The sequence below is a fragment of the Mugil cephalus genome, chromosome 15, assembly GCF_022458985.1.
Source record: "Mugil cephalus isolate CIBA_MC_2020 chromosome 15, CIBA_Mcephalus_1.1, whole genome shotgun sequence".
NCBI classification, from domain to species: Eukaryota; Metazoa; Chordata; class Actinopteri; order Mugiliformes; family Mugilidae; genus Mugil; species Mugil cephalus.
This window is the reverse complement of record NC_061784.1, coordinates 9,656,769-9,683,071: the sequence shown is the minus strand read 5'-3', so window position 1 is coordinate 9,683,071 and position 26,303 is coordinate 9,656,769. Positions and strand designations below refer to the sequence as shown.

At 40.2% G+C, this 26,303-nt stretch overlaps 1 protein-coding gene across 1 annotated transcript in view; it reads right to left on the bottom strand.

Moving 5' to 3' along the window:
- LOC125021601 overlaps positions 1-26,303 on the bottom strand; it is a 109,712-nt gene that overhangs the window by 19,565 nt on the left and 63,844 nt on the right. The window contains exons 5-8 of the mRNA XM_047607721.1: positions 25,756-25,767; positions 6,689-6,860; positions 963-1,148; positions 694-829 (exon numbers count right to left, since the gene is read on the bottom strand). Coding sequence (XP_047463677.1) covers positions 694-829; positions 963-1,148; positions 6,689-6,860; positions 25,756-25,767 — 506 coding nt within the window. The remainder of the gene's footprint in view (positions 1-693; positions 830-962; positions 1,149-6,688; positions 6,861-25,755; positions 25,768-26,303) is intronic.

Genomic DNA, 26,303 nt, shown 5'->3' with positions numbered 1-26,303 from the left:
CAAGAAAAATTAATAAATAAATGTAAACATAATGAGAAAAGAGTATTTCTTAAGATCTAGACCACAATGTTTTGGATATTCAGGTGCCTTAATCTCTCATCCTCAGACATGAGAGTCTACCAAATCTTTTTTGAATGATAAATTACGTTGCAACTGGGTTTGAAAGATGGTGAGAAAAGTAGATGTGTGATCAGGCTACCACTCCTAATTGCCCCTCTGAGATAAATATTTATTTTTTCTGATTCTGTTTCATCATACAGATACTTGATCAGTTTGGGATCTAGTGAATTTGTAACAGCACAAGGTGTTGTTGACCTGGCCTCTAAACGTGTCAGGCAGCATCCTGCTGAGGATGTCTGCTGCCATCAAGGAGTGTTATTGCTAAGGGATGGGGGTGTCTGGTCTGGTCTTGGTGGGTGCTACATGTCTAAGTAACATCCACATGAATGACAGGTCCCAAAAGTTTCGAAGCAGAACTTTCAGCAGACATCCTGGATTGCCACAAGATGGACAATGTTATTTACTTTTCCTGTATGTAGTCATAATGTTGTGGCTGATTGGTGTAGAGTAGGTATTTTTCTTTCTTTTCTGGCACATGACCACTGGTGTAAAATGTATTGCAGAACAAAGTTTTATAAGAGCTAAATAATAGTTTGTTTGTTTTAATATCCATGTGTGCAGCCACATCCTTACCTGATACCACTTGAGAGTTGATGGTAGTCATGGCGACGTTACTCTGTTGGAGCCCCCCGGCGGGCACCACGATCCCTGACGGGTTAACAGAGCTGGAGACAGAGGTCATGGATGGAGAGGAGGTCTGAATTAGTTCCTGGGGGATCACAGAGGGAGACACTGGTGAGCCACTGTGAGGAGGGAGCTTCTTGGGAAGTGTCTTGGGAAGGGCAACTCGTAGAGGGAAACGTTTGACGAACTGTAAGATCCCCAGTGTGTCCGCAACTGACCTGCTGCATGCTGAGACTGGTGTGCGACGGAGAATACGGTCCTCCGAGGTCGTTGCGGAGGAGGTTGTCGCTGTGCATCTTGGTCTTGAGGCAAGTGATGTAACGGTTGCAGAAATCCTTACAGAGCTCATTGACCTTCTCTAACTCCAGCAGGTGGATCCGCAACACCTGGATGGCCTTTACCATCTGAGACACACAGAGGAAAACCATAAAACAGATCACATTTAGTTAAAAAACAAATCTGTTTGAATGTGTTTGATTAAAATAGCAGAAATAAATACCATAGATGGTGAAAGACCCATTTAATATAAAAATATGCACTATTACTTTGTCAAAGGACAAGTCAACTACTTGGCTAGCTAGCTGATGTTGACCACAGATGTTGAGCACCTCCATTTCATGTTGCAGCATGTAGCATGAACACTGGCTAATTGTTACTGATACACAATACTCATCTGCTGGGTTTCATGAACATCTCAATAGTATGTACACTCACGACCACTTCATTAGGTACACCTTGCTAGGAAAAGGTTGGATACCCTTTTTGGCTTCAGTGCTGCCTTAATTCTTTGTGGTATGCTATCAACAAGGTATTGAAAACATTCCTCAGAGATTGTAGTCTGTACTGACATGATAGCATCACGCAGTTCCCACAGATTTGTTGGCTGCACACTTATGATGCCAATCTCCCGTTCCACCACATCCCAAAGGTGATGCTCTATTGGATTGAGATCTGGTGACTGTGGAGGCCATTGGAGTACAGTGAACTCATTGTCATGTTCCAGAAACCAGTTTGAGATGGTATGAGCTTTGTGACATGGTGCATTATCCTGTTGGAAGTAGCCGTCAGAAGATGGGTAAACTGTGGTCATAAAGGGATGGACATGGTCAGCAACAATACTCAGGTAGGCTGTGGCATTTAAACCATGATCAGTTTGTACTAAGGGGCCCAAAGCGTGCCAAGAATATATCCCCCACGTCATTACACCACCACCACCAGCCTGAACCGTTGATACAAGGCAGGATGGATCCATGCTTTCATGTTGTTTATGTCAAATTCTGACCCTGACATCCGAATGTCGCAGCTGAAATTGAGACTCATCAGATGAGACAACATTTTTCTAATCTTCTATTGTCCAGTGTTTTTGAGCCTGTGTGAAATTTAGTCTCAGTTTCCTGTGCTTAGCTGGCAGTAGTGGCACCTGGTGTGGTCTTCTGCTGCTGTAGCCCATCTTCTTCAAGGTTGGACATGGTTCATCTACAGCAGTACTACAATGACCTGTTATGTCACTACCATAAAGCAGGGCCTTTTTTTATGATGTTGTTGTTGATGTTGTTTGTGTCTTTTTCTTTAAATAGTGAGACTCAAGAGAGTTCCCAAGACTGGGAATTTAAGAATGGCCCTTTGATTCCTTTTTGCCACAGTTGTTTGGAACTTTTTACAAAGCCTTTATAATAAGCCTTTTTTTGACATCAAAGAACTATGATAAACTAAATTAAATTCCTCATTATGCCCATGAAAAGAAATCATTCTTAATACATTTAATTTAAACATTGTAAACATTTGTTACTACACATTCCTGTGGAATTAAAATGATGAATTAACTTTCATTACATTGGCATTTGGGTGTTTTTTCCGCTTTCAGTTCAGTGCAGGAAACCCATTAAACATGTGTGGCACAGGGAACCACATGTGGCTACAGTGACTTAAACATTTGTTCTTAATGTACCCATAGTACACACAGTATGTGTATGCCACATTTAGTAAAATGAACTCAAAAAGCAGTTACTGGATGCAGAACAACTAAGACTGGGTGTTCCTGAAGATGGAGAGAGAGATGTGGCGAGAGGAAGTGACATGCAGCAATTTATTTTATTGATGAGCAGAGAGTGACATTCAATTTTAATGTTCCAGTGGTGCATATAGATTGCAAGTATACAGGGGACCGTAATCCTTTCATCCTCTCCTCTCACTGAGCTAGAAACCAACAGATCCAGCCTCGGATATTAATTGCCGGAACTTCACTGAACGTCTGTAGGTGCTGTCGTTGCGGGCGACGGTGTTCAAACAAAAAGGATGATAATAAGGGTGCATGAAAATGTCTGGGTTACGGTTTTCAGGTTTTGTTTTTATTGGCTTCACCAAAAAAAATTAAATTGCACATCAAAGAGGACATCTTCTCTCCTCCTGTGGGCAAAGACATTATTGACAGTACTTTCAGAGTTTTACTCCTCACTCATAACATCTGACTTCTGAAAAATAGAATCTGTTTTGTCGCTGGCTGAGTTTTCTGTTTCAATATCTTCCCTCAAAATAGTGACCCTTGTGAGAAAATATTTGTTCCAAAGTCTCAACTGAAGGAAGTCTCAAGTTTCTCAAGGGGTGTCTGAGTGCAGGTGCCCCAGAAACTATCACACCGACAGCGTGTAAACGGTAATCTGTGTTTGTCTTTGCCACTGACCACTTTTTGTGAATTCACAGATCCTGGGTTACATTTGTAAAGCTCATTCATTACACTGACTTACGAGTTCATTAGGTCCACAAGTGGAAATTAATGGATTCAAACAGCAGTACTGCACTGATTTAATGTTCAATTGATGCTGGAACAGAGTCCAACATGTGGTAACTCAACTGGAGGATGCAGTTTGTGGCGCTGTTAAATTTAATCGAAATAAACATTAAGTGTTTCTGTTATTTAGCCCGGCCTGCTGACTGCAGTGGGACAGTAAAAATAACAGGAACATGTGCACTACTAACTACGAAACGTATGCCAAACCACAGCCTCCAATCAACAGCTCTCTCAGTTATGTTGAACAAATGCTGAAGACCTTCCTGAAGCTTCCTGAAGGTTTGGTGTGCACTCAGTTTTACTAGTGTACCTAATGAACTGGCAAGTGAGTGTGAGTGTATAAAGCAAACTGGAGTTGACAGTTGGTGGCTAGTGTACATTTCAGGCTCTGGCTGCGTGGGTAACCCTCTTCACACTCCAAATGTTTCCAAGTGAAACAAGAAGAGGATAAAAAATATTGGGCTAGCTCTACTTAACGTTACCACTCTCTGTTTGAAACTAAACTGCTTTCAAGGCAGCCGCCGCTTCATCTGGGTTTACTCAACGCTCCGAGCTTCTGAGCTTGTTATAAACATGGTGAATTTGTGGTAGGAAACAGTTGTGGATGGTGTTTCCTCGCTGGAAACACTTGGGTAACTCTCAACCATGTCAGATGCTTTCATAGATCGCTGAGTAACTGTTAGGTTAGAAAATGCATTGCTACCAGAGCGCCAGCTTTGAATTGTTATGAGATTCACCGGGTGTACTGTAAACCACTGAGGAATTCACCTGGTGTTGATTTGCTTATATAGCATTGGTTTTGACAAAGGTTTTGGGAGTAAAGGCTCATTTAAAGTACTGCGGAAACATAGCAGCTGTATCCTACGCACATAGCCTGCACTGGTGCTAATGGTGAAAATGGACGTTACTCAGGCAGACACACATATAATGTCATTGCCAAGCGATGATCAGCAATGTTACATAGAAAACCTTGAAAAAAAAGGGGCCGTATGTCCATATAGCCTACTACTGACCGAGAGTTGTATTGTATTGTTATTGTATCTCCAGGTAATGTATGACATGTGTCAGCAATTCATAATCATTTCATAATGTTCAATTAATTGGCATAAATACAGCATGAAGCCAACGGTAACACTTTTGTTTAAAAAAAAAAAAACAATGATTTACAGTAACGTAACAGTGCTCTGACGTTTCTGTCATTTCATTTGAGCATCAACATTTGTTACTTTTTAACATGAATTTAAATATTTTATATAACTAACACCTCTGATGACGGACATCAGCTAATGTTAGCATCATAATTTAAAGGGATTAAGTGTTTGCCGCACATTTACACATATCGACTTATCAGGGGCCCGCGGCTTTCCATCTTCGTCTACCTGTTCTACTTTGTTATGGCCTGAAGCCACAATTTTCTTCAGTTTTGTCCCTCTCTCTTGAGGGGAGCATAGAAAATCTCAGAGTTTTATCTTTTAAACTGTTCAAAGAACAATACACAATGCAGTGACTTCTCCTTTGTTTTCACCCAATAGGAGGTCTTTTCAGTGTGGAGTCCCCCTGCCTTGGGCCCTATATGGGGGTTACGCCGTTTTGTAGTGGTGTCCGAAACCTTAGCGATCAAATTCTATTCCCTACGTAGGGCGCTCAAAATTTCCCATAAAGCATTGGGAAAAGTAGTGACCATGCGATGATACGTTGTGTCCGAAAACTGTAGGGATTGAGTTCACTATATAGTGCAATATATAGTGCAACCCTTCAAAGGGAGTAGGGGTTAGGGAGTGAGTGAACTATTTCGGACACAGGGACTGTCTTCTATCTCTCAGAGCTATGGCGTTAAGCCATGTCGCCATAGCTACGACATTAAATTAAACTGCCTATAATATTTATTTGTATGCAAAATAGTCACAATAATCACCATCCCGGTTTTGTGTTGAGTTATATTTCTGGGAAATGCATGAATGAATTAATCTTGATAGCTACTGATAAAACAAATAACTGAGAAGGAATCAGTCACCAAATGTACAGTACGCACGCAATTCTGCATTGTCTTTATTTGGCAGCTTACTGATCCTCAGCAGCCTGGCTCGTCTCCACTCCGCGCCGCACACTTCAGCACACACTCCCTCAAAGTCGCCGCTCAAGGTCGACAGAGTGGTCAGAAAAGTGCTTGGCCAAGGAGGAGATAAATCAGCTAATTAAACTGCGCCGCTTAATCAAGGGACCAGTAACTCTTGCGCCATCGCAGCCAGTCGGGCTCAGGGTAATGTTACTGCCCTCTGGAAGAGTTAGTGGCCTCTGGGAGGGACGCCCGCACCCAGTGCCTCATAAAACACACAGATGCAGGGTTAATTGACTGTTGAGCACTTGTCAGTCTGCCATCCCAAGTACTGTAATGACAAGGGTGCACATGTTTTTTTCTTATTCCTCGTCTCTTTCTTTGTCTCTGTCTGGCTCCGGCTCCTCCCCCTCTTTTGTCGGCGAACATGATCAGCATTTTCATTCTCTTAATTTGTAATTACTGGAAGCTGTTGTGCAAAGAGAAGGGCAGGGGGAGGATGAGTAAGATTACATGAAAAAGGAAGGCTTGATTAGCAGCAGTAATGATGGGATTCACCGCAAGCAGACTTCCGGTGCTTCTTCTTTTTCTCTCTTCTCTCTCCTAAGAGCCTTGAAGGACCTGTGCGGGTTTCGTTTCAGTTTACAAACCTGCCACCAATTTGCACCGTTGCGCACCTTGTGAGTCTTGTTAATGCTGGGAACCACAAGACGGCAGGAGGTGAAGAATGAGCCATGGCAATGTCAAATAGCTCGTGTAGCTCCAAAAGTAAATGAGAATGGCAAATATGTCCAATAAGGTGCTAAGAGCTGCAGGTATGTGAAAAGAAAACCACGTTATATTGTGTAATTTACTGTGTAACTGGTTTTCTTCTTGCATTTAACTTTTACTTCCTGTCTTTGTTTTTGCCTGCCCCCGTCATTACACTCACCTGTCTTGCCTTGTGCCCCTAATTGGTTTCACCTGCGTCTCGCTAACCCCTCAGTATATATATATATAGTCCTGCCTTCCCTTTTGTTTTGTTTTTTTTTTGTTCGGGTCCTACCTGCTTGCTCCACATCTGAACATATATATAATATTTGTAGCAGTTGTTGTCTTACCAAGTTGTCCAGCTCTGGATCTTCGCTGAAGAAGGGCTTGTGTTCTCGCTCCTGCTGGTGCACGAAGTTCTCAATGTCCACGTCAAAGCTTGCCGATGTGATGCATTCTGATCCCTGCGTGGCCTGCTCACATTTCTCGAACAACAACGCCAACAGGGGGAACAATGGATGTCTGAGGAGAAAGACAAAGACGGGTCATATATTCGTCCATGTTGTATCTTCAGTTGTGTATTAGTAGTTACTGATCCAATTCATAAATTGACTACATGCATAATGTTGACAGTTTGGGAATCTCAAATTCACCAGTTTCTATCTCACTTGGCGAATTCATACGTGCAAGGTTGAAGGTTTTTCAGTGAACAGTGGGCGTGCATTTACACATATACACATAAAAACACTGAGCAGTTCATTATAAGCACTGCTTAAAATTAAGATATTCTAATATAACAGTCGTGCATTAAATCCCCTTCATGCTATTAAACTGCATTGTGGAGGATGTAGTTTCTGATGCTCTGTTTCCGTTATTTAGCCTAGTCCACTGACTAAAAATGTGGTTGCCAAAATAATAGCGACACAATTCAATTCTGCCTCAAGTGAAAATACATTTTCTTCATTTGAAAGCTTTCTCACCAGTACGTTAGGTAAAACCTGCAAATAAATCACACATTTTACCATATTCATCACACTACAGTATCAGCACGTTCCTATTGGGCACAAATTCACTTAAAGCTCAAGCAAAGTGTGAATTGTTTATCTTTAAAAGTTAAAATGGAATTAATAGAAATTAGGTTAAAAAAAAATGTGTCTGTACTTTAAATTTGAGCCAAAACTTTTTATTGGCCTGAAACAAACAACGTTACAGGCCAACACTGCCATTTATGTGACACACGTGTGAATTATATTGACTCATTAAAGGCTTGCTCTAATAAATTAAGCTGCGACCATTGTTCAGTTGTTATAATATAGTGACCGTGCTACAAGTTTCCAGCAGCAGCACACTGCTTCAGAGCTGAGCAAAACTATCAGTCTGGACGAAGAGAGAATTTCTCAGCATCAAATAGTGGCTAGACTAAAGGTTTTAAAGGGGACAAAAGAAGAATGTCAAAAGAAGGCTGTCTGGTATTAGATTGGCATTAGATGCTGCCAAGTCCTTGGGAAAGGCTAATGCATTCCAGCATTTCACAGAGGATAATGGAAAAAAGTCATGTTTGCTGATCATCCCAGTTAGGGATTAGTGGCAATAACAGAAGTGGTTTCTATCAGGACATGAAAAAAGAAAGAATGACACTGTAGTGAATCAAACCAACAATAACGTGAATACAGAAACCCTGATGGCTGAGAACACCAGGCATTCCAGGAGATCTAAATGATCTTGTATTTACACTGATCCGGTACAATATTATGACCTAATCCTAGGGCTTGGGCTTCTTTGTACCTCCAAAAAAGTTCTACTCATAGACATGGTTCTTTCTGAGGGTGTCTAGTGGTGTATGACAACAGAATGTTGCCGGTGGGAGGGCCTTTGGTTCCTATGGGCTGAGGGGAGGAGACTCTGTGGACCAGGCTTGTTCCAGTGCATCCCACAGATACTTGATCAGTTTGGGATCTAGTGAATTAGGAGGCCAGGTCAACACATTGTGCTGTTTCATGTTTTTTGAGTGTCATTGCTATGGATTGGTGGTTTCCTGTCTTGTCCAGGTGGGTAGTACATGTCTAAGTAACATCCACATGAATGATTGTCAAAGTTTCCCAACAAAACATTGTATTGTCCCAAGTTGGTCAATGTTATTTACTTCTCTTATCCGTGGTCATAAAGTTATGCCTGATCAGTGTATCTAGTGTTCTTTTACCTACTGGTACGCAAAGCTCTTTACAGTCACAATGACACATCACATTCAGACACAAGTATCAAACACTAGGAGGAACTTTGGGTTCAGTGTCTTGCTCAAAGAGACTTTGGCATGTGGTCCTTGTACAGTACCAGAGTTTGAGCTGCTAAACCTCTGGTTTGTCAACAACAGCGCTAATCACCTCATAATCAGGCCTGAACAAACACATGAAGCCCACACAGCACTGCTGTCAGTGACATTGAAATTCCTGCATATTTTCCAGTGATTCAAATCCTTGCTCAAATTGGTGGGCTGGTCACATCATTTGCAATTAAACATGTATTAAATTTGAAAAAAAGACTTCAAAACAGAGGTGACCTCACTGGTCGTCTAAGACGTTTGAACTTCACTCGGTATGCACAATTCATGGCAAAAACTGACACATTGCTCTCAGCATAATTATCAAATCAGAAGTTAATCGTAATTGGGACAGTTCTTACGATATGTTTCTGTGTGAACAATGTTTTGGCAAGAGAGAGAGCAGAGGAGACCTGACTGTACTGTGGCTACACCTTAACAATGCCGTCTGATCTGTACCCCACAATCTGGTTGTTGTTGCACTGGACAGACCACTGCCACACCAGAATGTGAAAGAGTTAATCTTGGGTTATTACAGCTCAGCTTGAAGTTCTCCACCCTGGAAGTGAAGATAAGTTTATTAGTATCTTAGCGCTGGAAATAAACATGCTGGTCAAGTCGGCACAAACAGCCCCCCTCAGTAGGAACTCATTAGAGTGATAAATACCAACCCAGAGTCTTGGTATCTGTGATAGCTGTGGGCAAGTCTGGGCGCCCTGAAAGATTCAAGATCCTGGTCTACCAACATGGGGTACTTCCAAGAATCCAATTAGGGAGTAATCAAAAAAGACAAATTCTTCTTGTTGTGAGTAGAAAGAGTTGGAAATGGGGATAGCGTATTTATCTCTCTGTCATGTTAAGACATATCCCGACGCTATTCTCAACAACTCTAAAAAGGACTCAAAGATCTCAAGTTCAGACATCCAGCTGCTCTCAATCCACCTTAGTGCCTCTAAGACACATGTCTGGGAAGGTTCTCAGTCAAAAGGCGTTTGAAAAAAGCAACTGGACTTGTAGAGTTTTGAAAAGACGTTTCACCGCTCATCCGTGTAGCTTCTTCAGTTCTGAGAGACTGGTGGGGAGTTGAGGTTGTTTTTTGTTTTGTTTTTTTAATGCCTTTTGATTCCAGTACACACACAAAATTTTATTGCAAGTTGTTAGGTTTTCAGGCCGATCAAATTACAAATTGAGATTGCTCCAACACGGTGGAAGTTGGAGCATCCAGGAAATAACTAATCATGAAATAATCACAATTAAATCATGTAATTAATTCATACCGCCAACTGGATTAATTAATTAATTTAATCATCAAATTCAATTATTAAGAGACAACTCTCAGAGTCAGATGATATTTTGTTTTTCAGAATGAAATCAATGTGAACTGTGAAGATACCGCAGGTCTGTATTAAGGATGTTAATGTTTCAAAAGCAGTTATTTGCTCATGAATACTGTGGCCTGATTGTTCCGTTCAATACTTTGATTCAGGCAGACTAGTCTTTAAATAGGAAGCAAAAGAAGCCACTTCCACTATCGGCTGCTATTCATTTCAAAAGGTTGTGTTTGCTATCAGTTCATTTCAGGGATAAAGTTGTAGAAAATTTGAACTTCAATCAATCTTACTGTGGAATGTTATTCTCACTTCAACATACAGATTTGCATTACTTGAAATTCAACTGAAGTAAAAAATTAACCTTTGAAATAATGACATAACAGATTGTGACTCCAACTCTGCGCATGAAAAGTCAAACATTTACAATTAAGTCTATAATAAGTTTGCTTCTTTCAAGTTTTCACACTGTCTTTCTTTTTACAGTTTAGCGAGCGGTGTGCCTAGCAGGATACAAATTGGGGTTCATTGGCAGGCTGATGTTAGCACTTTGCTCAAAGCACGGCTATATCTAATTACATCCTCACAGAGCTGCTAGCATGGCTGTAGACTCCACTCAATTCAGACTACAGGGGTAGAAGTTGTGATCCTGGACACCCAGCACTTTAGCCTCTGGCTAATAACAAGAGCGGGCTCTGCATTATATTACAGAGAAATTCCAGAAAAATACATGCAACTTTGATCAACATGGGTTTAGATGGATCTCTCTCTCTCTCTCTCTCTCTGTATCTATATATATATATATATATATATATATATATATATATATATCTATATATATATATATATATATATATATATCTATATATATATACATACATATACATACTTAATTTACTTAATTTATTCAGTACAATATAAGTCATTAACACACTGTTTCATCACAAACAAACCTGAACCGACAATTATTTCACATATTAATATGTCAAGTAAAATTTTTTCTTTAATAATCAATTAATGTAAAAAAATAAAATAAAACTTCCACAGAATTAGCAAAATACTAATATATTAAAATATTATAGTACTGAATGGTATAACAAATGGCAAAACTCCCAATTATAAAGAAAAATGGGATATTTTGACTTTAAAACTTCATCTACAATTATCTCATTAAAATCCTTGCCAACTTATTCAACTGGTTATTTCACTAATGAGTCCAGCAATAAGGATTGATTTTCTTTTGTTTGATTTTACATGATAATGCATGATGGTGGTTAATACGGCCTTGCTTAAGGATGGAGGGTGAAACTAGAAGACATCCAGTATGAGCTCTGACCAGGAACCAGCGCAGGAAATCCAGAAAATCCCTGAAATATTCTAGAGAAATAAATCTTGTCAGAATGTAAGCTTCGGCCGTGCTATTTAGGTATGCGTCTGCTCTCATATAGACATGCTTGCCTCTATTTAATTCTATTTTAAAATCCTTCAGGGGAAGAGGCGCAGGAATGGGCTCTCAATAGAGAGAAGAATTCAAGGCGTACAGTAATATAAGATCCACTCCGAAGCACTTCTCCTGCCCTGGCTGTACTTTTAATAGCGTGGCAGCTCCATGACATTCCCTAAAGGACACGCTGAACATACGCGCAAGGTTCAGGCGGAGATCAAAAAAAAAGATCTTTAAGTGGATAGGATATGGTCCAGTGACAGTGCTAGGCTTCAGAGTGTCACCTACATTGTTACCATCTGCCTTTTTATAGGGAATGTCACTCACATAAGATCCCCCCAGATGCGCTGGGCAATGGCCCATACGGCTCCGCTGTATGTAGTACATGACAGATTATTGGACATTTCCACTTGGAGGAAAGCCAGGGTAACAGGGTGAATACTATGCAATCAAATCTGAGAAGTTGGACAGGTGCATGAGAATATTTGTTCTATAAAAAGCTGTGCATTTAATAGGGGCAGTCTCTCTTCTCTCTTGATACATCTCAGTGATTGTTCACATGTTTTGTTGACTGAGGAAACCCAGGGGAATATCTTAAAGCACGTCACTGTCAAGTGGATAATATGATAACAACATACTGTCAATGCATTGAATCAAAAAAATACTAGTTTCATTTATTAATGTTCATATATTTTTTATATGGAGTATATCAAGGCTAAACATGTGAGATTTGCTTATTGCCAAACACATATTGCATTCATGATTTAAACCGCATGTAAACACTGCTTGGAGATTTAAAGCCACATCTAGCAGACAAGCATTTAACCTCACCTCATCATTCTGAACTACTTGACAGGCAGTTTGTGTGGAATATAAATGTGACCGTAGCATTTTTTTTTTTCAAATCATTCACAGATTACATACATTTTAGTTTGACTAAAACAAAATCAGAGTGAACGTTAAGTTAACCTTAAGTCTTTGAGGTGTGGAGACACATATTAAAACAAACGGAAATCTAATTAAAGCTTTTGTTATGCAGTTTAACTTTTTTATTTTATCATCGACCAATAATAAAAAACCCCATTGGTTTGAGTCTAATGGACTCTGGTACATAGATCATCCCTTCTTGTTTTTTTGTATTTTATTTTGAAGGAGAAAGTTGTGTACACTGCTAGCCTCCTTATTGTGTCCACACAATGTTTTGTTGTGCTTGTTGTCAGTTCTTTTCTAATTTAGTTAGTTCACTTTTACTCAAATACATTTTGAATGTGGGGTTTAGTATGACCTGAAGCACATGGAATAACATCAGTTCAACCAAGTTGCTAGCTTACTAGCTAAGCTAGTTAGCTCATACCAGTGCTAGTTCATGTGGCACACCTTTGTTTCTCTTAATTATTATTTTAATATTTCAGCCACTCTATTATTTTGAAAGAAACCAAAGTGCCTTTTCAATTCCTGGAAACAACAAAAAGGTTAAATTAGCTTTAGCTGAGGCTATACAACAAACTTGCCAAAGCTAGCAAGGGTACATTGTTTTCATTCTTTCTTTTTTCTTTGAGTTCTTATGAAATTTTATGTTTATCATATTAAATATATGACAGTTGTATAATATGTATGCCATAAAAGCATTGTGTGTTTTTGTTTAACCAAATACTTAATTTTATGTTTGGCAATGTCCATGTAGCTTTATGCCACTCTCACACATTTAGATCTGAGTGTGAACATGTGAACTATTAAATCTGCAGAAGTGGTAAAATAAAGGTTTAATGCTGAATAAAAATAAAAATCCTCAGTTATGGTCTCTTTTTCCGAATTGCGAATCCGAACACTTACTGACAGTTGTTTGCTTAATGAAGATAATCGACTGGAGGAAATATATTTGTGCGCACTCGCGTGTGTGTGTGTGTGTGTGTGTGTGTGTGACGAGTGTATATTGCAGTGGAGTGCACTGGCATGGAGGCAGACTGGGCCCCTGCTCAGGCTCTAACCCATGGCTCTCATTTGCAGCCTTTAATAGTCCTCTATATTATACTCTAATCTGCCTGATCCCAATTTAATGCCGCTCCCCCAGCCAGACGTGGCAGGAATACTAAACAGGAGGGTCACGTGCAGACTGGAGAGCCTCTGCCTTGTCTGTTTAATATCTGCTTGTGTTGGGGTGGAGAAGAATGCGGGAGGGGGGTCTGTAACTGAGAGCAAACAGGGTGACTACAGCACTGCAGATGGTGTCTTAACAAGTTATTTACTCTCACATTCAGTGTTATTTTTATTGCACAAAGTGACTCATTCTTCCAAGGGAAGGAGATCATTTAACCTTCTATTTTTTTCTATTGTCTAGTGTTCTGTGAACAAGAAGGAATATAACATTCAATAGCGACAAGGCATTTATACTTTCCTCCCTTCAACACGATTTGCTTTACTAAACTCATGCAGGTACGGAAGCACATACGCTTACTACCTAACACATCTATCCACGGACATCGGCTGTCAAGGTGATGTGGCACCGCGGGACCTGAGGACCCAGGGGCATTGTGGGTAGAGCACAGTAAAAACATCACCTTTACTGCCTGGTAACAACTGTACACGCGTGAAAGAAAGAATAACACAAAAACACAAAAACAAAACAAAAAAAACAACAGTACCTGGGATAAAACATGGCAAGTTCATCAATTAAAGGTGTTAACTGGATGATACGCGTCAACGACAAGAAATACACTGTTCATCAAACTGTTGTCTCACACAGTCGGATAATTAAACTTTGCAATACATTAATTACTGTATGTATACGTACGGTATACACCCTCACCAAGCACTTTATTACGGTTAGGGTTAGAATTAGATTGAACATCTGTGCAATACAACTCTGCCATAATGTGGTGGAACAAATTTTGAAATCACTTTTAAATTAAAATGCAGTCCAGCACCAACACCTCCTACTAAAATCTCAACAATAAATGTAAAAAAAAAAAAAAAAACAGTGTCTGCAAAACTGAAATGCACAACCTGTACATGCTGAGAAAGTTCTTGAAGTAAGTTGTTGAAACTTTCTGGGGCAAAATTGAAGGTAGAGAATGGGGATGGATTACATGTAAATGTACGGGAGCGCTCTTTTTCATGTTCACATCGACATTTTGTAATGGGTATAATGTGTTTACATTGGCTTTGCGTGTTGATAACGTTGCGTTGGAGGTGGACTACTTTGGGTGTCTGTGGTCTAGGATTTTCACCACTATGAAGTTCACTCGGGATGGTGTGAAGAATATTAGACTGCATGAGGAAACACCTTGTCAGTGAATGAGCTACAGCAGCACGGGACCATGTCGGGTTATACTCCTATTAGAGAAGCACAGATATCTGAAACTGCAGTGGTCACAAGATCTCTATAGTATGGTAGTATGGTCTGACGCAGATGCTAGTCTCAAAAAAATAATGGTCCGCAGCATGAATCTATGGACCCAAACACCTTTGTGTTAACACTCGTAGCAGTTCGTGGTGATGTGGTAAGTTAAGTAATTTTTTTTTGTTGGCACACTTTGGGCCACTCAATAACAATTCAACATAGTTTGAATGCCAGCTTGTTTAAGTATTGGTGCTAACCATGTGCATCCATTTTTGGCCACTTTCAGAAGCATGACATGGAGCGAAAGTCCTCTCAAATTAGGTTATACTGCAGAGATCCACAGATCACCAGATAAAAATCAAGCAGGAGAAGTAGGATGTGGTAGAATGTGAGATTGGATCCATGCAGATCTGTAGAAACTATGTGATGTGATGATGTCCACATGGAGCAGAAGCTCAAAGTAATTTTTTCAACATCTCTGCTGCCTGTTTGAGATCAAAGTCAGACCTGACAGAGAATTCACATGGAGTTTCTAAAACGTTAGTTGAATGTATTGCTAAAAGAGATTTAGTAAACCATTCCCTTGATTCAAGTCTTTCATTTTCACGGCTTTAACTGAACAGCTAAAGACTGAGACATCTTTTTTCTTTATCTGCTTATCTTGTTGCTGCTACAGTTTCTTCTCCTGGTTTCTAAACCAGAAACTGTGGAACATTTCTTATTCGGGGACAATCGCTACAAATCGCACTCAGAAAGAATAAAGAACATTAAAGTGTTTTTGTACAACATATCATAGCTGAGCTAAAATGTGAAATCGGATAAATAACTCCTTCATGTACACGGTGAGGATCGTGTGTGGAGAGCAGCTGGAGAGCAGCTGGACGGCAGCTTTACAAAAGCTTGATATAGATCCATTTGCATTTCATTTCCTTTCTTTCTGCCACAATTCATTTCCTTTATGCTTATTAATGAACCGACTTTTCAAGGACGGGTTATGTGGAGCCATTAAAACAAAAGTGTTACAGTTAGACGTTTAAAAGGAACCTGCCATTTTGCCGGTTAAACGTGCAAATGAAATTCTCTAAATTTGGCGTGCTTGGACTAAATTGGTGACTAAATGCAGCCTCAGTGGTGTTAAAAGAAAGAAAACTACATCCTCAATGGTGTTACCTCAAAGGCAAATCTACTAGCTTTCAGCAAAAATTTTTTTTTGTGAACATGTTTAAAATAAAGATGTTTCTGGATTAGTTTGTGCGATCTATGGCGACTGGAAACTCTTCAGCCAACAGGAAGATTTGGAATAAATGACGTAAAAGATTAAAGCTATCAAGGCAATCAGGGTTTACATGAGGAAATGTCTACCCTTGACGACGTGCCATTGTGCACAGTAGGACCTCGCCAAGTCAGAGTGAGGTAAAAACACTACCCTTTGGCGCTTTCTATGACCTTTACACAGGAAGTCGGGATTAGGGTAGATGGTGTGTGAAAATGCATGCATTTTTATGAACATGAATGTGTCTGCTTGTGTGAGTGAGTGCATGGTCACGCGATGTGTGTTTTCCAGTTTCCCTCTACCTCCTCCAACCATCCCGAGCACCCCCACGTCGACAGCCAGGAGCAGGTCCTATCTGCAGTGCGACGGAGTGGAGATTGCCGGCTGGGGGATCATTACAGGGGCCATAAAAGAGCGATTTACAGGACGGCCAGTGAGTGGAGTCAGCATGGTTCCCCCACCATCCAGCACTGCAACGTGCTGGGTCACCAACGAAAAGCCCAAAACAGAGAATCAGAGGCCAGTGGGGAATTTGATGACTTAAACATGAAGGTGAGGGACGTGGCAGCCCTGGTGGCATCAGCTTTATGGCCGGTGAGTCTGAGGGAAATAATGTGCCTGTTGATTTTTGATGCTTGGTTGGATGGCGGCACACCTCAAAGAGCTAGAACATGGCGTGTCCTGAAGTGAAAACAGCTGAAACTTGTAAATTAGTGTTTTCTTTTTTTTTTTATGTGTCTCCCAAACCCCCACAGATGAGATTTAGGCTAGATTAGAGCTGGCTTTAATGTCATTGCACACGTTTAAGTACATGACAACGAAACGTACGTACATATGTACAGAGTCCCACTGTCACACAATGACTACTGACATCAGGATATGGTTTATAGAAACTATGGCAAATACAGTACAATATGTACAAACTATGATTAATAGAAACTACTATATATCACAGACCTGTCAGATCAACTGTTGTGGCCAATTTTTGTTCATAGCTGGCAATGTCAGCATTTAGGCACATTTGTCCATTTAGCAGTTGTGCCTTATTATTTATACTATATATCAGTTCTTTCTAAAGGTGCTAGGCATTTATTCACTTTTCATCCATTTACTCTTATTCCATTTACATTACATTTAGCCACCAGTTCAAGTTCACTAACGCTCATCCATTTTAATCAGCTTGTAATCTAGCTGAGCTATTATTTTATCCACTAACCCTAACCATAGCTAAAGTACCCACACTCGGTCAGGGGTCTTCAATGTTTCTCAGGCCAAGGACCCGCCAAACTGATGGAGAGATTAAGTAGGGACCCCCTACCTATTATATGTGTTCTATATTAAACTTGACCTAGTGCTATTCATAAATATACATCATTATTAGCATCATTTTTGCATTTGATATTACGCTATGCCTTTATTAAATTATGTTGGATTCATGTTAATGTGCATTTAAAGAAAATTATTTTTATGGATGAAAATTAAAAAATATAAAAAAAAATGTCTAATCAACCAAATATTTTGCGATCCAGCCTGCAGTACCACTGCACATCCCCTAGGGGTCGCGGACCCCATGTGGAAGAGGGGGTCCTAAGTGGCAGAATAATAGCCAGAATTTGTAAAATTTGCCAAAGTGGCTCCTTTTTGGCTAAAAATATGAGGTTAAATATACTTAAATAGTTGAGGCTCACTTCTATATCCAAGGTCAGGCAATCTGATAGTCCCAGCATTTGGGTAGGGCCTGCACACGAACCAACTTTAGGTCACAGTCATGCTACATATCGTCTGATAACATATGATGTTAGAAATTAAGAGCATTTTATTTGCAGAAACTGTCTTTGGCAGATGGTCAGACAGACGGGTGGGGATGGGAAGGACGGTATGCAGATAGATCGGCTGCACTTAAATGGTTGGAGACCAATGGCGCTATGTGACTGAAAGCTCCGGGACTCCATGTCAGCTACTGAATGGTCAATGGTGAGAAGTCCACTGTTTTCCAAGAATCCGAAAGTTCCAGCTCGACTTATTCTTTAAATATGCTCATCACAAGGTTACAGAGTTTTCTAAAATAAAAATAAAAACATTCCCAATCTGCAGATGCCGACTATTACTTGAAAACAAGCTCAAATCAAGGCAGACTAGTCATCTAAGGAATGACTCATGTTTGCTTGCTTTTTCAATAATGTGGGAGGCCACCGAGGGGATGCAGATAGAGGTGGGGGTGGGTTTTGAAGGTATGTGTTTATGTGAATGTGTGCAAATTGGAGATCTCTCTCTCACTCTCCCTCTACTCCCCACTGTTTGCCTGTCTAATCAGGGCTGCTGTACCCCCATACATTTGAAGCCAGTTTCTGTTGGAGTCCTGCTGCGTCTGCTCCCGAAAAGGCCTCATTTTCCCCAGGCTACATGTCTGTAGCACACCCTGTTTCAGAGGCGCGCTCACAAAGATCCTGCGGCAGTATCTGTATGAATCCTGTCTCCTTTTCTGTACTTTTGAAACTCGCCTTTTCGTTCTCATGTCTGGTCCTGAACTGTGCTTGGAAATCTCTCAGGCCTCCAGAACCAGCCACTGGTCCGTACAATACCACTGAGATAGATAGAGAAATCTATCTATCTATCTATCTATCTATCTATCTATCTATCTATCTATCTATCTATCTATCTATCTATCTATCTATCTATCTATCTATCTATCTATCTATCTATCTATCTATCCTAGCCCCTAACCCTAACCCTAGGCCCCCTAACCCTAATCCTAACCCTAACCCTTATTGTTAGATTACTGTTAGTAGTTAATCTTTTATTTTTTATCCCTGTCTAATGTCTGCAGCTATACATTTCTCTGTATATAGACTGTAATAACATACGACTTTTCAACCTACTCCAAATCACAAAGACATTGTTCACACACATTCATGCATTAGTGCCAACTCAGGATTCAGTGTCTTGCTTAGCATGTGGTTCATGTACTGGATATTTCGTGGACAATTCCCTCTACCTACTGAGCCTCGGCTGCTACGTACAGACTCAGAACCTTTATTAATAAGATTAACAAGCCTTAGTATAACCTGGGAAGCAACAACCTGGGGTAAAAAAAAGTCCACCCCACGTGTTACATGCGCTAATGCCCAAAAGAAACTTTTCTACACCAATTCAAAGCTCCTCTCCATCTAAACGACCAACAAATTTTCAGTCTGAACGGACAATTGTTGTCGTTTTTTTTTTCTTCCAGAGGGTATTGCTTAACGGCTGTGAAGAGCAAATTGCGTTTCCTTCTGTGTTTGCTCGAGTTCACCCTTGTGCTAAGAAAAGATATCACAGATGCATCGCAGATACTTTGTTTCCCAAGTAAGCAAAGCGAAAAAAGAGAGAGTACATTTTCTTTTTACTTCCTTTCTCATCCAAAGTCAAGCGGTGAGGGAACTCGTAAAAGCGGATATCTGAAAGAAAACAGCCAATAAAACCGCTTGAGCTTTGACACAGTTTCCTGCGTTTGCGAAAGGCCGAGCGCCAACACATGCTGACCTGCTAAATGGAAAGAGGCACGGCCTGTTTTAAGCCCATCAGTCGGTGAGAGGCTCGGCGCTACTGGAGGAGCGGCACAGTGGTGGAGGGTACATTGATGCATTGTAGCAGTGAGGATAAACAGACTTTATGGTGCATTACGGCGGCATACAAATAAGCAGTTGAGCGCAGAATGCAGTGAACGCCATCCTCGGACGTGTCAAATTAAAAGCGCTCCCTCCCGTCGTGTGCTACATGAGCGGTCTTCAGATCTTCACTTCTTTCATGCCATTAACAACAACAACTGCCTATACGAGCACAAACACACCCATGGCTGAATAAATTACTGTATCGTCGGGAGTTAAGGCAACTGCCAGCATGACTGCATGTTAACCTTCCCACAAACACGCACGCAAACCCTCAAATCCAGCCTCAATGCAAAATACCCAGGCTGACCAGCATGAGAGGGGCTTTCAGAAAAGACCCACTATGGAGGGAAGTGAATGATAATATGCACCATACAGAGCTCTGCACCGCAACACTGGCATCTTTGTAAAAAGACCCTAACACTGTCAGAATTGAATTTATTTAGTCCAGTTTTCTCTTGCTTCTACTTTTGGATGCAAATAAAATGTGCTAATGTGCTAAGCAGAGTACATTACAATTATTTATTACAGGGATCTTCAGTGTTTTTCAGGTCAAGGACCCTTTAAATGATGGAGAGTTTATGTATATATTTATAAATATACACTATCATTATCATTTTGCATTTAATATTAAGCTATTTAAATAATACACGGGTTTAGATATATAGATATATATATATATATATTTTTTTTTTTATTTCAAACATGTCCAATGGTAAAGTGGCCGTGCAACTGCCATAAACAATAGGCTCTTGGCCAATTGCAGAGAACCTGACAGAGTCAGCGAGTAATGTGGGGCCTCGTGATTGGCTCATCAGCAGTAGGGGCGGGGCCTGAAAGCAGGAAGCTTACATTGACAGGTCTCTGTGGCTGAATGAGTGAAGTGACTGACTAAAACGTCTTCTGCCTCCATTTATCCCTTTACTGAAATATGTTGGATTCATGTTAATGTGTATTTAAAGACATTTAAAACTGTTGGGGGAAATTAAAAAAAAAAAAAAAAAGAAAAAAAAAAAATATATATATATATAAAATATATATGAAAAAATGTCTAATGAACCAAAGATTTGATGCTCAGCCTATGGTTTTACAAGTTTTTAGGTTTTTATGAGACGTTATTTTTGATTATTTCTGAAACTGTATGTAGAGCAAGGAAATGCCGAAAACGTACGCTACAGCCTGTGAGCACATCTCAAAAGGCCCCTCGCCTTCCTGTTTATGACTGATTCCCTACCATCTACATGTAAAGCAAACGAGTTGTTAAGTCAACCTTAAAGATGTGCATTCCTATACACGCAGCACTTCTACCAGAGTTTTTTCTTCTTCTTTTTTTTTTAATGAGAATCACAAGGACATTTCTGCTTAAAACAGAAAGCGCCATTATGATGTCTCTTTCAATTAAGCACATGTTTCCATCTCTGAGCCGAATCGGCTCCCATCAGCCGCGGAAGCTGCATCCGCAACCTGATAAACAAAAGCCTCACCGGCTTTTTTTTTTTTTTTTTTTAATAAGATGCAGAGAATCCAGAAGGATCTTTATAGTAAATGCCACAACTCATTAAGCTAATTACCCTATCACACATTTACTCTGCTGCTAATAACAAAGTAGGCAGAGAGAGACAGAGAGAGGGAGAGAGGAAACCACACATCTCCTCATAAAGTTGCCATTCCAGCAATTAGTGAAAAGAAACATTAAAGCTTGCGCAGACTTCCTGAGCGAAATAATTAAAGAAAAATGGCAGAGATGCTGATTCTCCGCACTTTTCCCTTTTTTTTTTCTTCTTTTCAAACTCTACAGCCCCCACATGAGCACTGCGCAGAGGCAGTCACGCTGCTGGATCAGACTTCTATTAAACTAAGAGTGCTATTTGTGTCTTTTCGCATAATTTGACTCACCGCGGGAGGCGGAAGTGAAGTCAAATTTAATTGTGTTTATAAGAAGGTAACAAGGTGCATTTAGTCATTAGCTCTTCCAAGGGCGAAAAAAAAAAGGAAAAAGGAAAATCATAATCATATTTTAGCAGCACATGCATGAATCCTCAGTTCTGACACTGTTCATAACGACTGGCTATGTGTACCTACATTAGCACCCCAGTCCTATATTCTTTTCGCACATTCTCACATTCTTTTAACTTGTGAGTTCTTCCAGTTCCGATCTATTTTCATCCTTTACTTTTATCACGTAAAGACGCTGATGACCCGTAGCTGTATTTGCTTGTGAAGCTAAATTATACAGACTCTCAGGTTTTTTTTAAGAGCTTAGAAGATAGATGTTTAAAACCAAAACCTGCACTTAATGACAATAAGCCTGTTGTTAAAAGATGACTCTGAAGGCCCTTTACAGTTTGATGTACAGTATGTGCTTATATAGGCTGCGTCTAACTTAAGATCCCCTAGAGATGTATTACGAGAACTGTCCATAAAAGTCTGCGTGCATCTGTGTCTCGTCAGCACTGATCCTGGTCTCTGGGTTTTGATCTTTGTGCGACTGCAGCGCTAATGTGCCACAGTTAGCTTTCAAAAATTCAACTACAGTTTACACACATCATACATTTTAAGATATAACTGACACCGTAAGAAAGGCAATAATGCAGCATATTTAATATTGACATTGGTGTGAGTGGCGGTGCACTGGACTACATTACACCATTAGCTTAGCATTACACTAAGCTAGGCTAACTAAATACCATGGAAAAACTGGGAAAAATTAATACACAGCCCCCACACCCGGATGATGTTCACAAAAAGCGACAGTAAATGAAATAGAGTCTCTTTTTGTACTGTAAGTCACACATTTACTAATCTTTCAGGGTTTAGACATTCATCCGACCCCGGTGCAGAACTCAACGTTTTAGATGCTCCTTTGCGTCCACTGCCATCAGACTCTACAGCAGCACACAGCTCTGACCTCAATGAGCCCATATGTAGCCTACTGTAACTGTTGTCACTTTGTTCTTGTTTGGTATTTTACTGTTGTTTGTCTCATTTAATGTCTTTTGACTGCCTGCTCCCTGTGTCCTATTTAAATTATTTTTTTCCTTGGCTTGTGCTGCTATAGCATTTGAATTCCCCCAAAGGGCCTCTATAAAGTATTATCTTATCTTATCTTATTTTGTCAAATCATGGACCATTTCGTTCTCACTACAGTTCACTTTGTTTAACACGCATGGCAAGGATGCATTTTAATCTGAATATTATTTTAGTCAGGAGCAGAGCAGAAAAAGATCTCAATGCTACTGTTGACCTGTGAGCTGTCGTAATGTGACCCAGGGCGCATTGCGTTCACACTACCAAAGGAATGCGGACCAATTTGATCTCTGAAATGCAATCTCAATCAGTCAGTGCGTTTACATGCAGAGCTTAATCGAGCTATGCTCGGAATTCGACTTTCTGAATGTGGTCCTTATTCCTGTTTTCATGCAGCGGAAAAAATCGAATAACTGACGGAACATGTCCTCCTCCTCCACACTAGGTGGCGATATGTGTCTTTTCAGCGGGATAATACCATGTTAACACAGCCCGCTTCCCGGTTGACCTATTACGTCATATCATAAACAAGGGTCGTTCATGCAGCAGACATTTCAAACAACAACCAGACGGATAATAATACAGCTCTTATAATCTCGTACATAATGTGCACGCTACTTTTGGTGCAGGTAGGATATACACTATCCCTCAGGTGGTTCTGCAAACAGCTTGGTGTTTCTTCTTCTGCGACCAGTTTTCTTGGATATTTTTATCTGATTGTAGTCCGATTAAGCGTATACATGGAAAACCGAATTCCAATCGTATTATCTGGGTGTCTTTATCAGATAAGGGGAACTCCGATAACGTGTTTACATGCACTTAAGTTGTCCAGCTAGAGTCCGATTAAGGCAATTTTTCACGTGCATGTAAACACACTGAGTGTGTCCTGGGGGCGTTCACACCTGTCTTTTACGAGACCGGATCACCCAGATCGGATCTTAATTAATGCAAGGTCTGAACAGGCCCTTAGCCACAGCGACTTTTCTGGTGGAAACCTTGAGCAGCTGCGTAGCCGGGAACGCATTTAAATCAACGTATAAATTACAGGGCCTCTACGCCGTTGCTGCAAACATTCAAGTCGTGTTTTGTTGCCTTTCCCGTATGTGCGGTTTAAAGAATAAAGAGGAGAAAAGCGGAGACCAAAAAACCCCATGTGGAAGAGGAAGTGGGGCGCACTATACCAGCAACACCCGGAGCTGCTCCAAACATGGCTGCTCACATCAAAGGCGGCCTCATATCTCAGAGGAGCTGCTAAGGACTTTACAGCGGTTCGCCTCAGGTCTAAGTGTGGGGGCTCACACCTCCTCACACAGCAGCAGCGGATACCCGCGGGTGAGACCCGAGGAGCCGGGACAGACGGCCTAACAGTCTACAGTGTCACTGCAGCAGGATGGGCTGCGCCCGGCAGCCGCCGTCTCATCCAGCTAGTCTAGTTAGTTGTTGGTGCGGTGCCTCAACCAGGAGATAGCCTGGCTCGATTAAAAATGTCTCTATATTTTGAATAATTTACCTCATAAATAGATAATACAAGCTCATTATAAGGGTGCATCAATATTCTAGTGAGGCGCACAGAGAGGAGGGAGGTGTTTTTTTTTTCTTTTTTTTTCTTTTTACGCTGGTGTTTGGGTTTCACCCAGTAGTGCTTTCTTTCTTATTTTCTACACCTAACAAGGTAGTGCCTTCAAGGTCTTCTGCACGCTAAATAAAAAGCATGAAATATGGAACAATTGTCTGTGGGGCGATCTCCCAAAATAAGGCTGACAAAGGAGGAAAAATGTTACACAGTTGAAAGTCAGACAGCATTTAACAACTTCAACATATGACTGACTGATCAGTAATATCTGAAGTCAATTTGTCGCGAATGACCAACAAGTCTGTCTGGATAAAGTTTTGTGAATAAGAATGGGTTTATTGAGAAAATACCTTTGGTTGACAGGGATTGGTTAGATGGTAACCCTATATTTAATGGCAACTGTGTTTTCCAGTTCCCACAGTTTAATTAATAGGGTTTAAAGATGAGAATACTTTGAATTTTTTAGAGTAAACCACACCTTAATTGACTAATTACTTAGAAGTCAGCTTAAAAGTGAGCTTTGGATTTGTAAAATTTGAGTTATTCAATTACTGTGGATGGTGTCAGAAGCTCAAGTACAAATACTAATGTGAGGCTGTACTGGAGGATACTGTCAATTATACACACACAAATCACATAAATACCATGTTTACCATGTATCTGAAACAAAAAGCAAATTTTGATCTGATTTGTTTTCCTCAAACTACACAGAAATTAATATCTGTGAAGTTTTACCCATTTAACTAAGTCTCATAAACTTGTTTCTAGTCAAAATTCTACAGGATTGTAACTTTGATCAAATTTCCTAAAATTAGTTTCTGTTTTTAAATAAGATCTACAAAATTTAGTACAAATCAAAAGAGGAAATGATGGGCACCACATTGGCCCAATGGTTTAAACAGTAGACCTTGACCTTTCCATGCCACACAGCCTCCTCTCTTCCAACACTTAATTGAAGCTAACGAATAAAAGCTAATGCCAAAATGTTCCAAATTTCGTAAACTCCGTTCCTTTAGAAAACTGGCAAACTGACTTCAACTGACTGACCTCAGTACACTAAACACTCAGTTGCCTCAACTTAAAATCTAATTTAATATCCAATACAAAAGAGGACAAGACCAAAAATAGTTTTTCAGCTTAAATTTAAGAGTTTCAAGCTCAATGTTTGGCCGTACGTATAACGTGTCAACGGGTGAAACTCACACATCCTGCATCTTGCAAGTCATGTGGTGAAAAGTGTCGGACGCGGAACATTCGGAGCTCGGCGCAGCATATCGCCGGCCGCCATTAGAAATGCATTGCAGACCAGTAATTTTGACACAACAACAAACAGGCAAACACAAGTGGTATTTCTATCAGTGTGCTTCATCTCTATACTGTGACTGTACTTAAACCAGTGCCTATAGATCTCTGAACTAGCAGCCTGATCCCAAAATAAGCTCTCTACCATCTGAAGAATGAGGCTTACCTTTGAAAATGACTGTTGGCGTGAAAGAGAAATAAATGATGTTTTACAATTTTGCTGTGGAGTCTTGGCAAAGCCTTACACAAAATAAATGTGTTTTCCCAATGAAACAGCTGACATAATTTAAACAAACGTGTGTGTGTGTGTGTGTGTGTGTGCGCGCGCGTCTGTTTTGGTTTCCTCATTCTTTGGTTAAACCTAATATTCATAAGAAGCGTGAGCATATCACTCAATAGCAAAGTCTTATCTCGAAGTTAGTTTATTAAATTCAAAGAAGAGGAAACCTAGTTGCCTTTGATGAGAGAAGGTACTTGTATATTTATGAATGGCACCAAGTGAAAATTGAAGGAAACACGGTTCAAATAAAATTTCAAAAGCTTTTATGTCATGGCTAGTTTAAAAGAACGTATTAAAAACAACACTAGTGCCTGTGGCCTTCTTCTGGAAGTAGCACATCAAGTCAATTTAGCACAATTTCTTAAAGCCAGCATGGGTCTGAGAAAATGTAATAGTTATTTTTGAAGAAGAACAAATAATGGGAAATTCAAGCG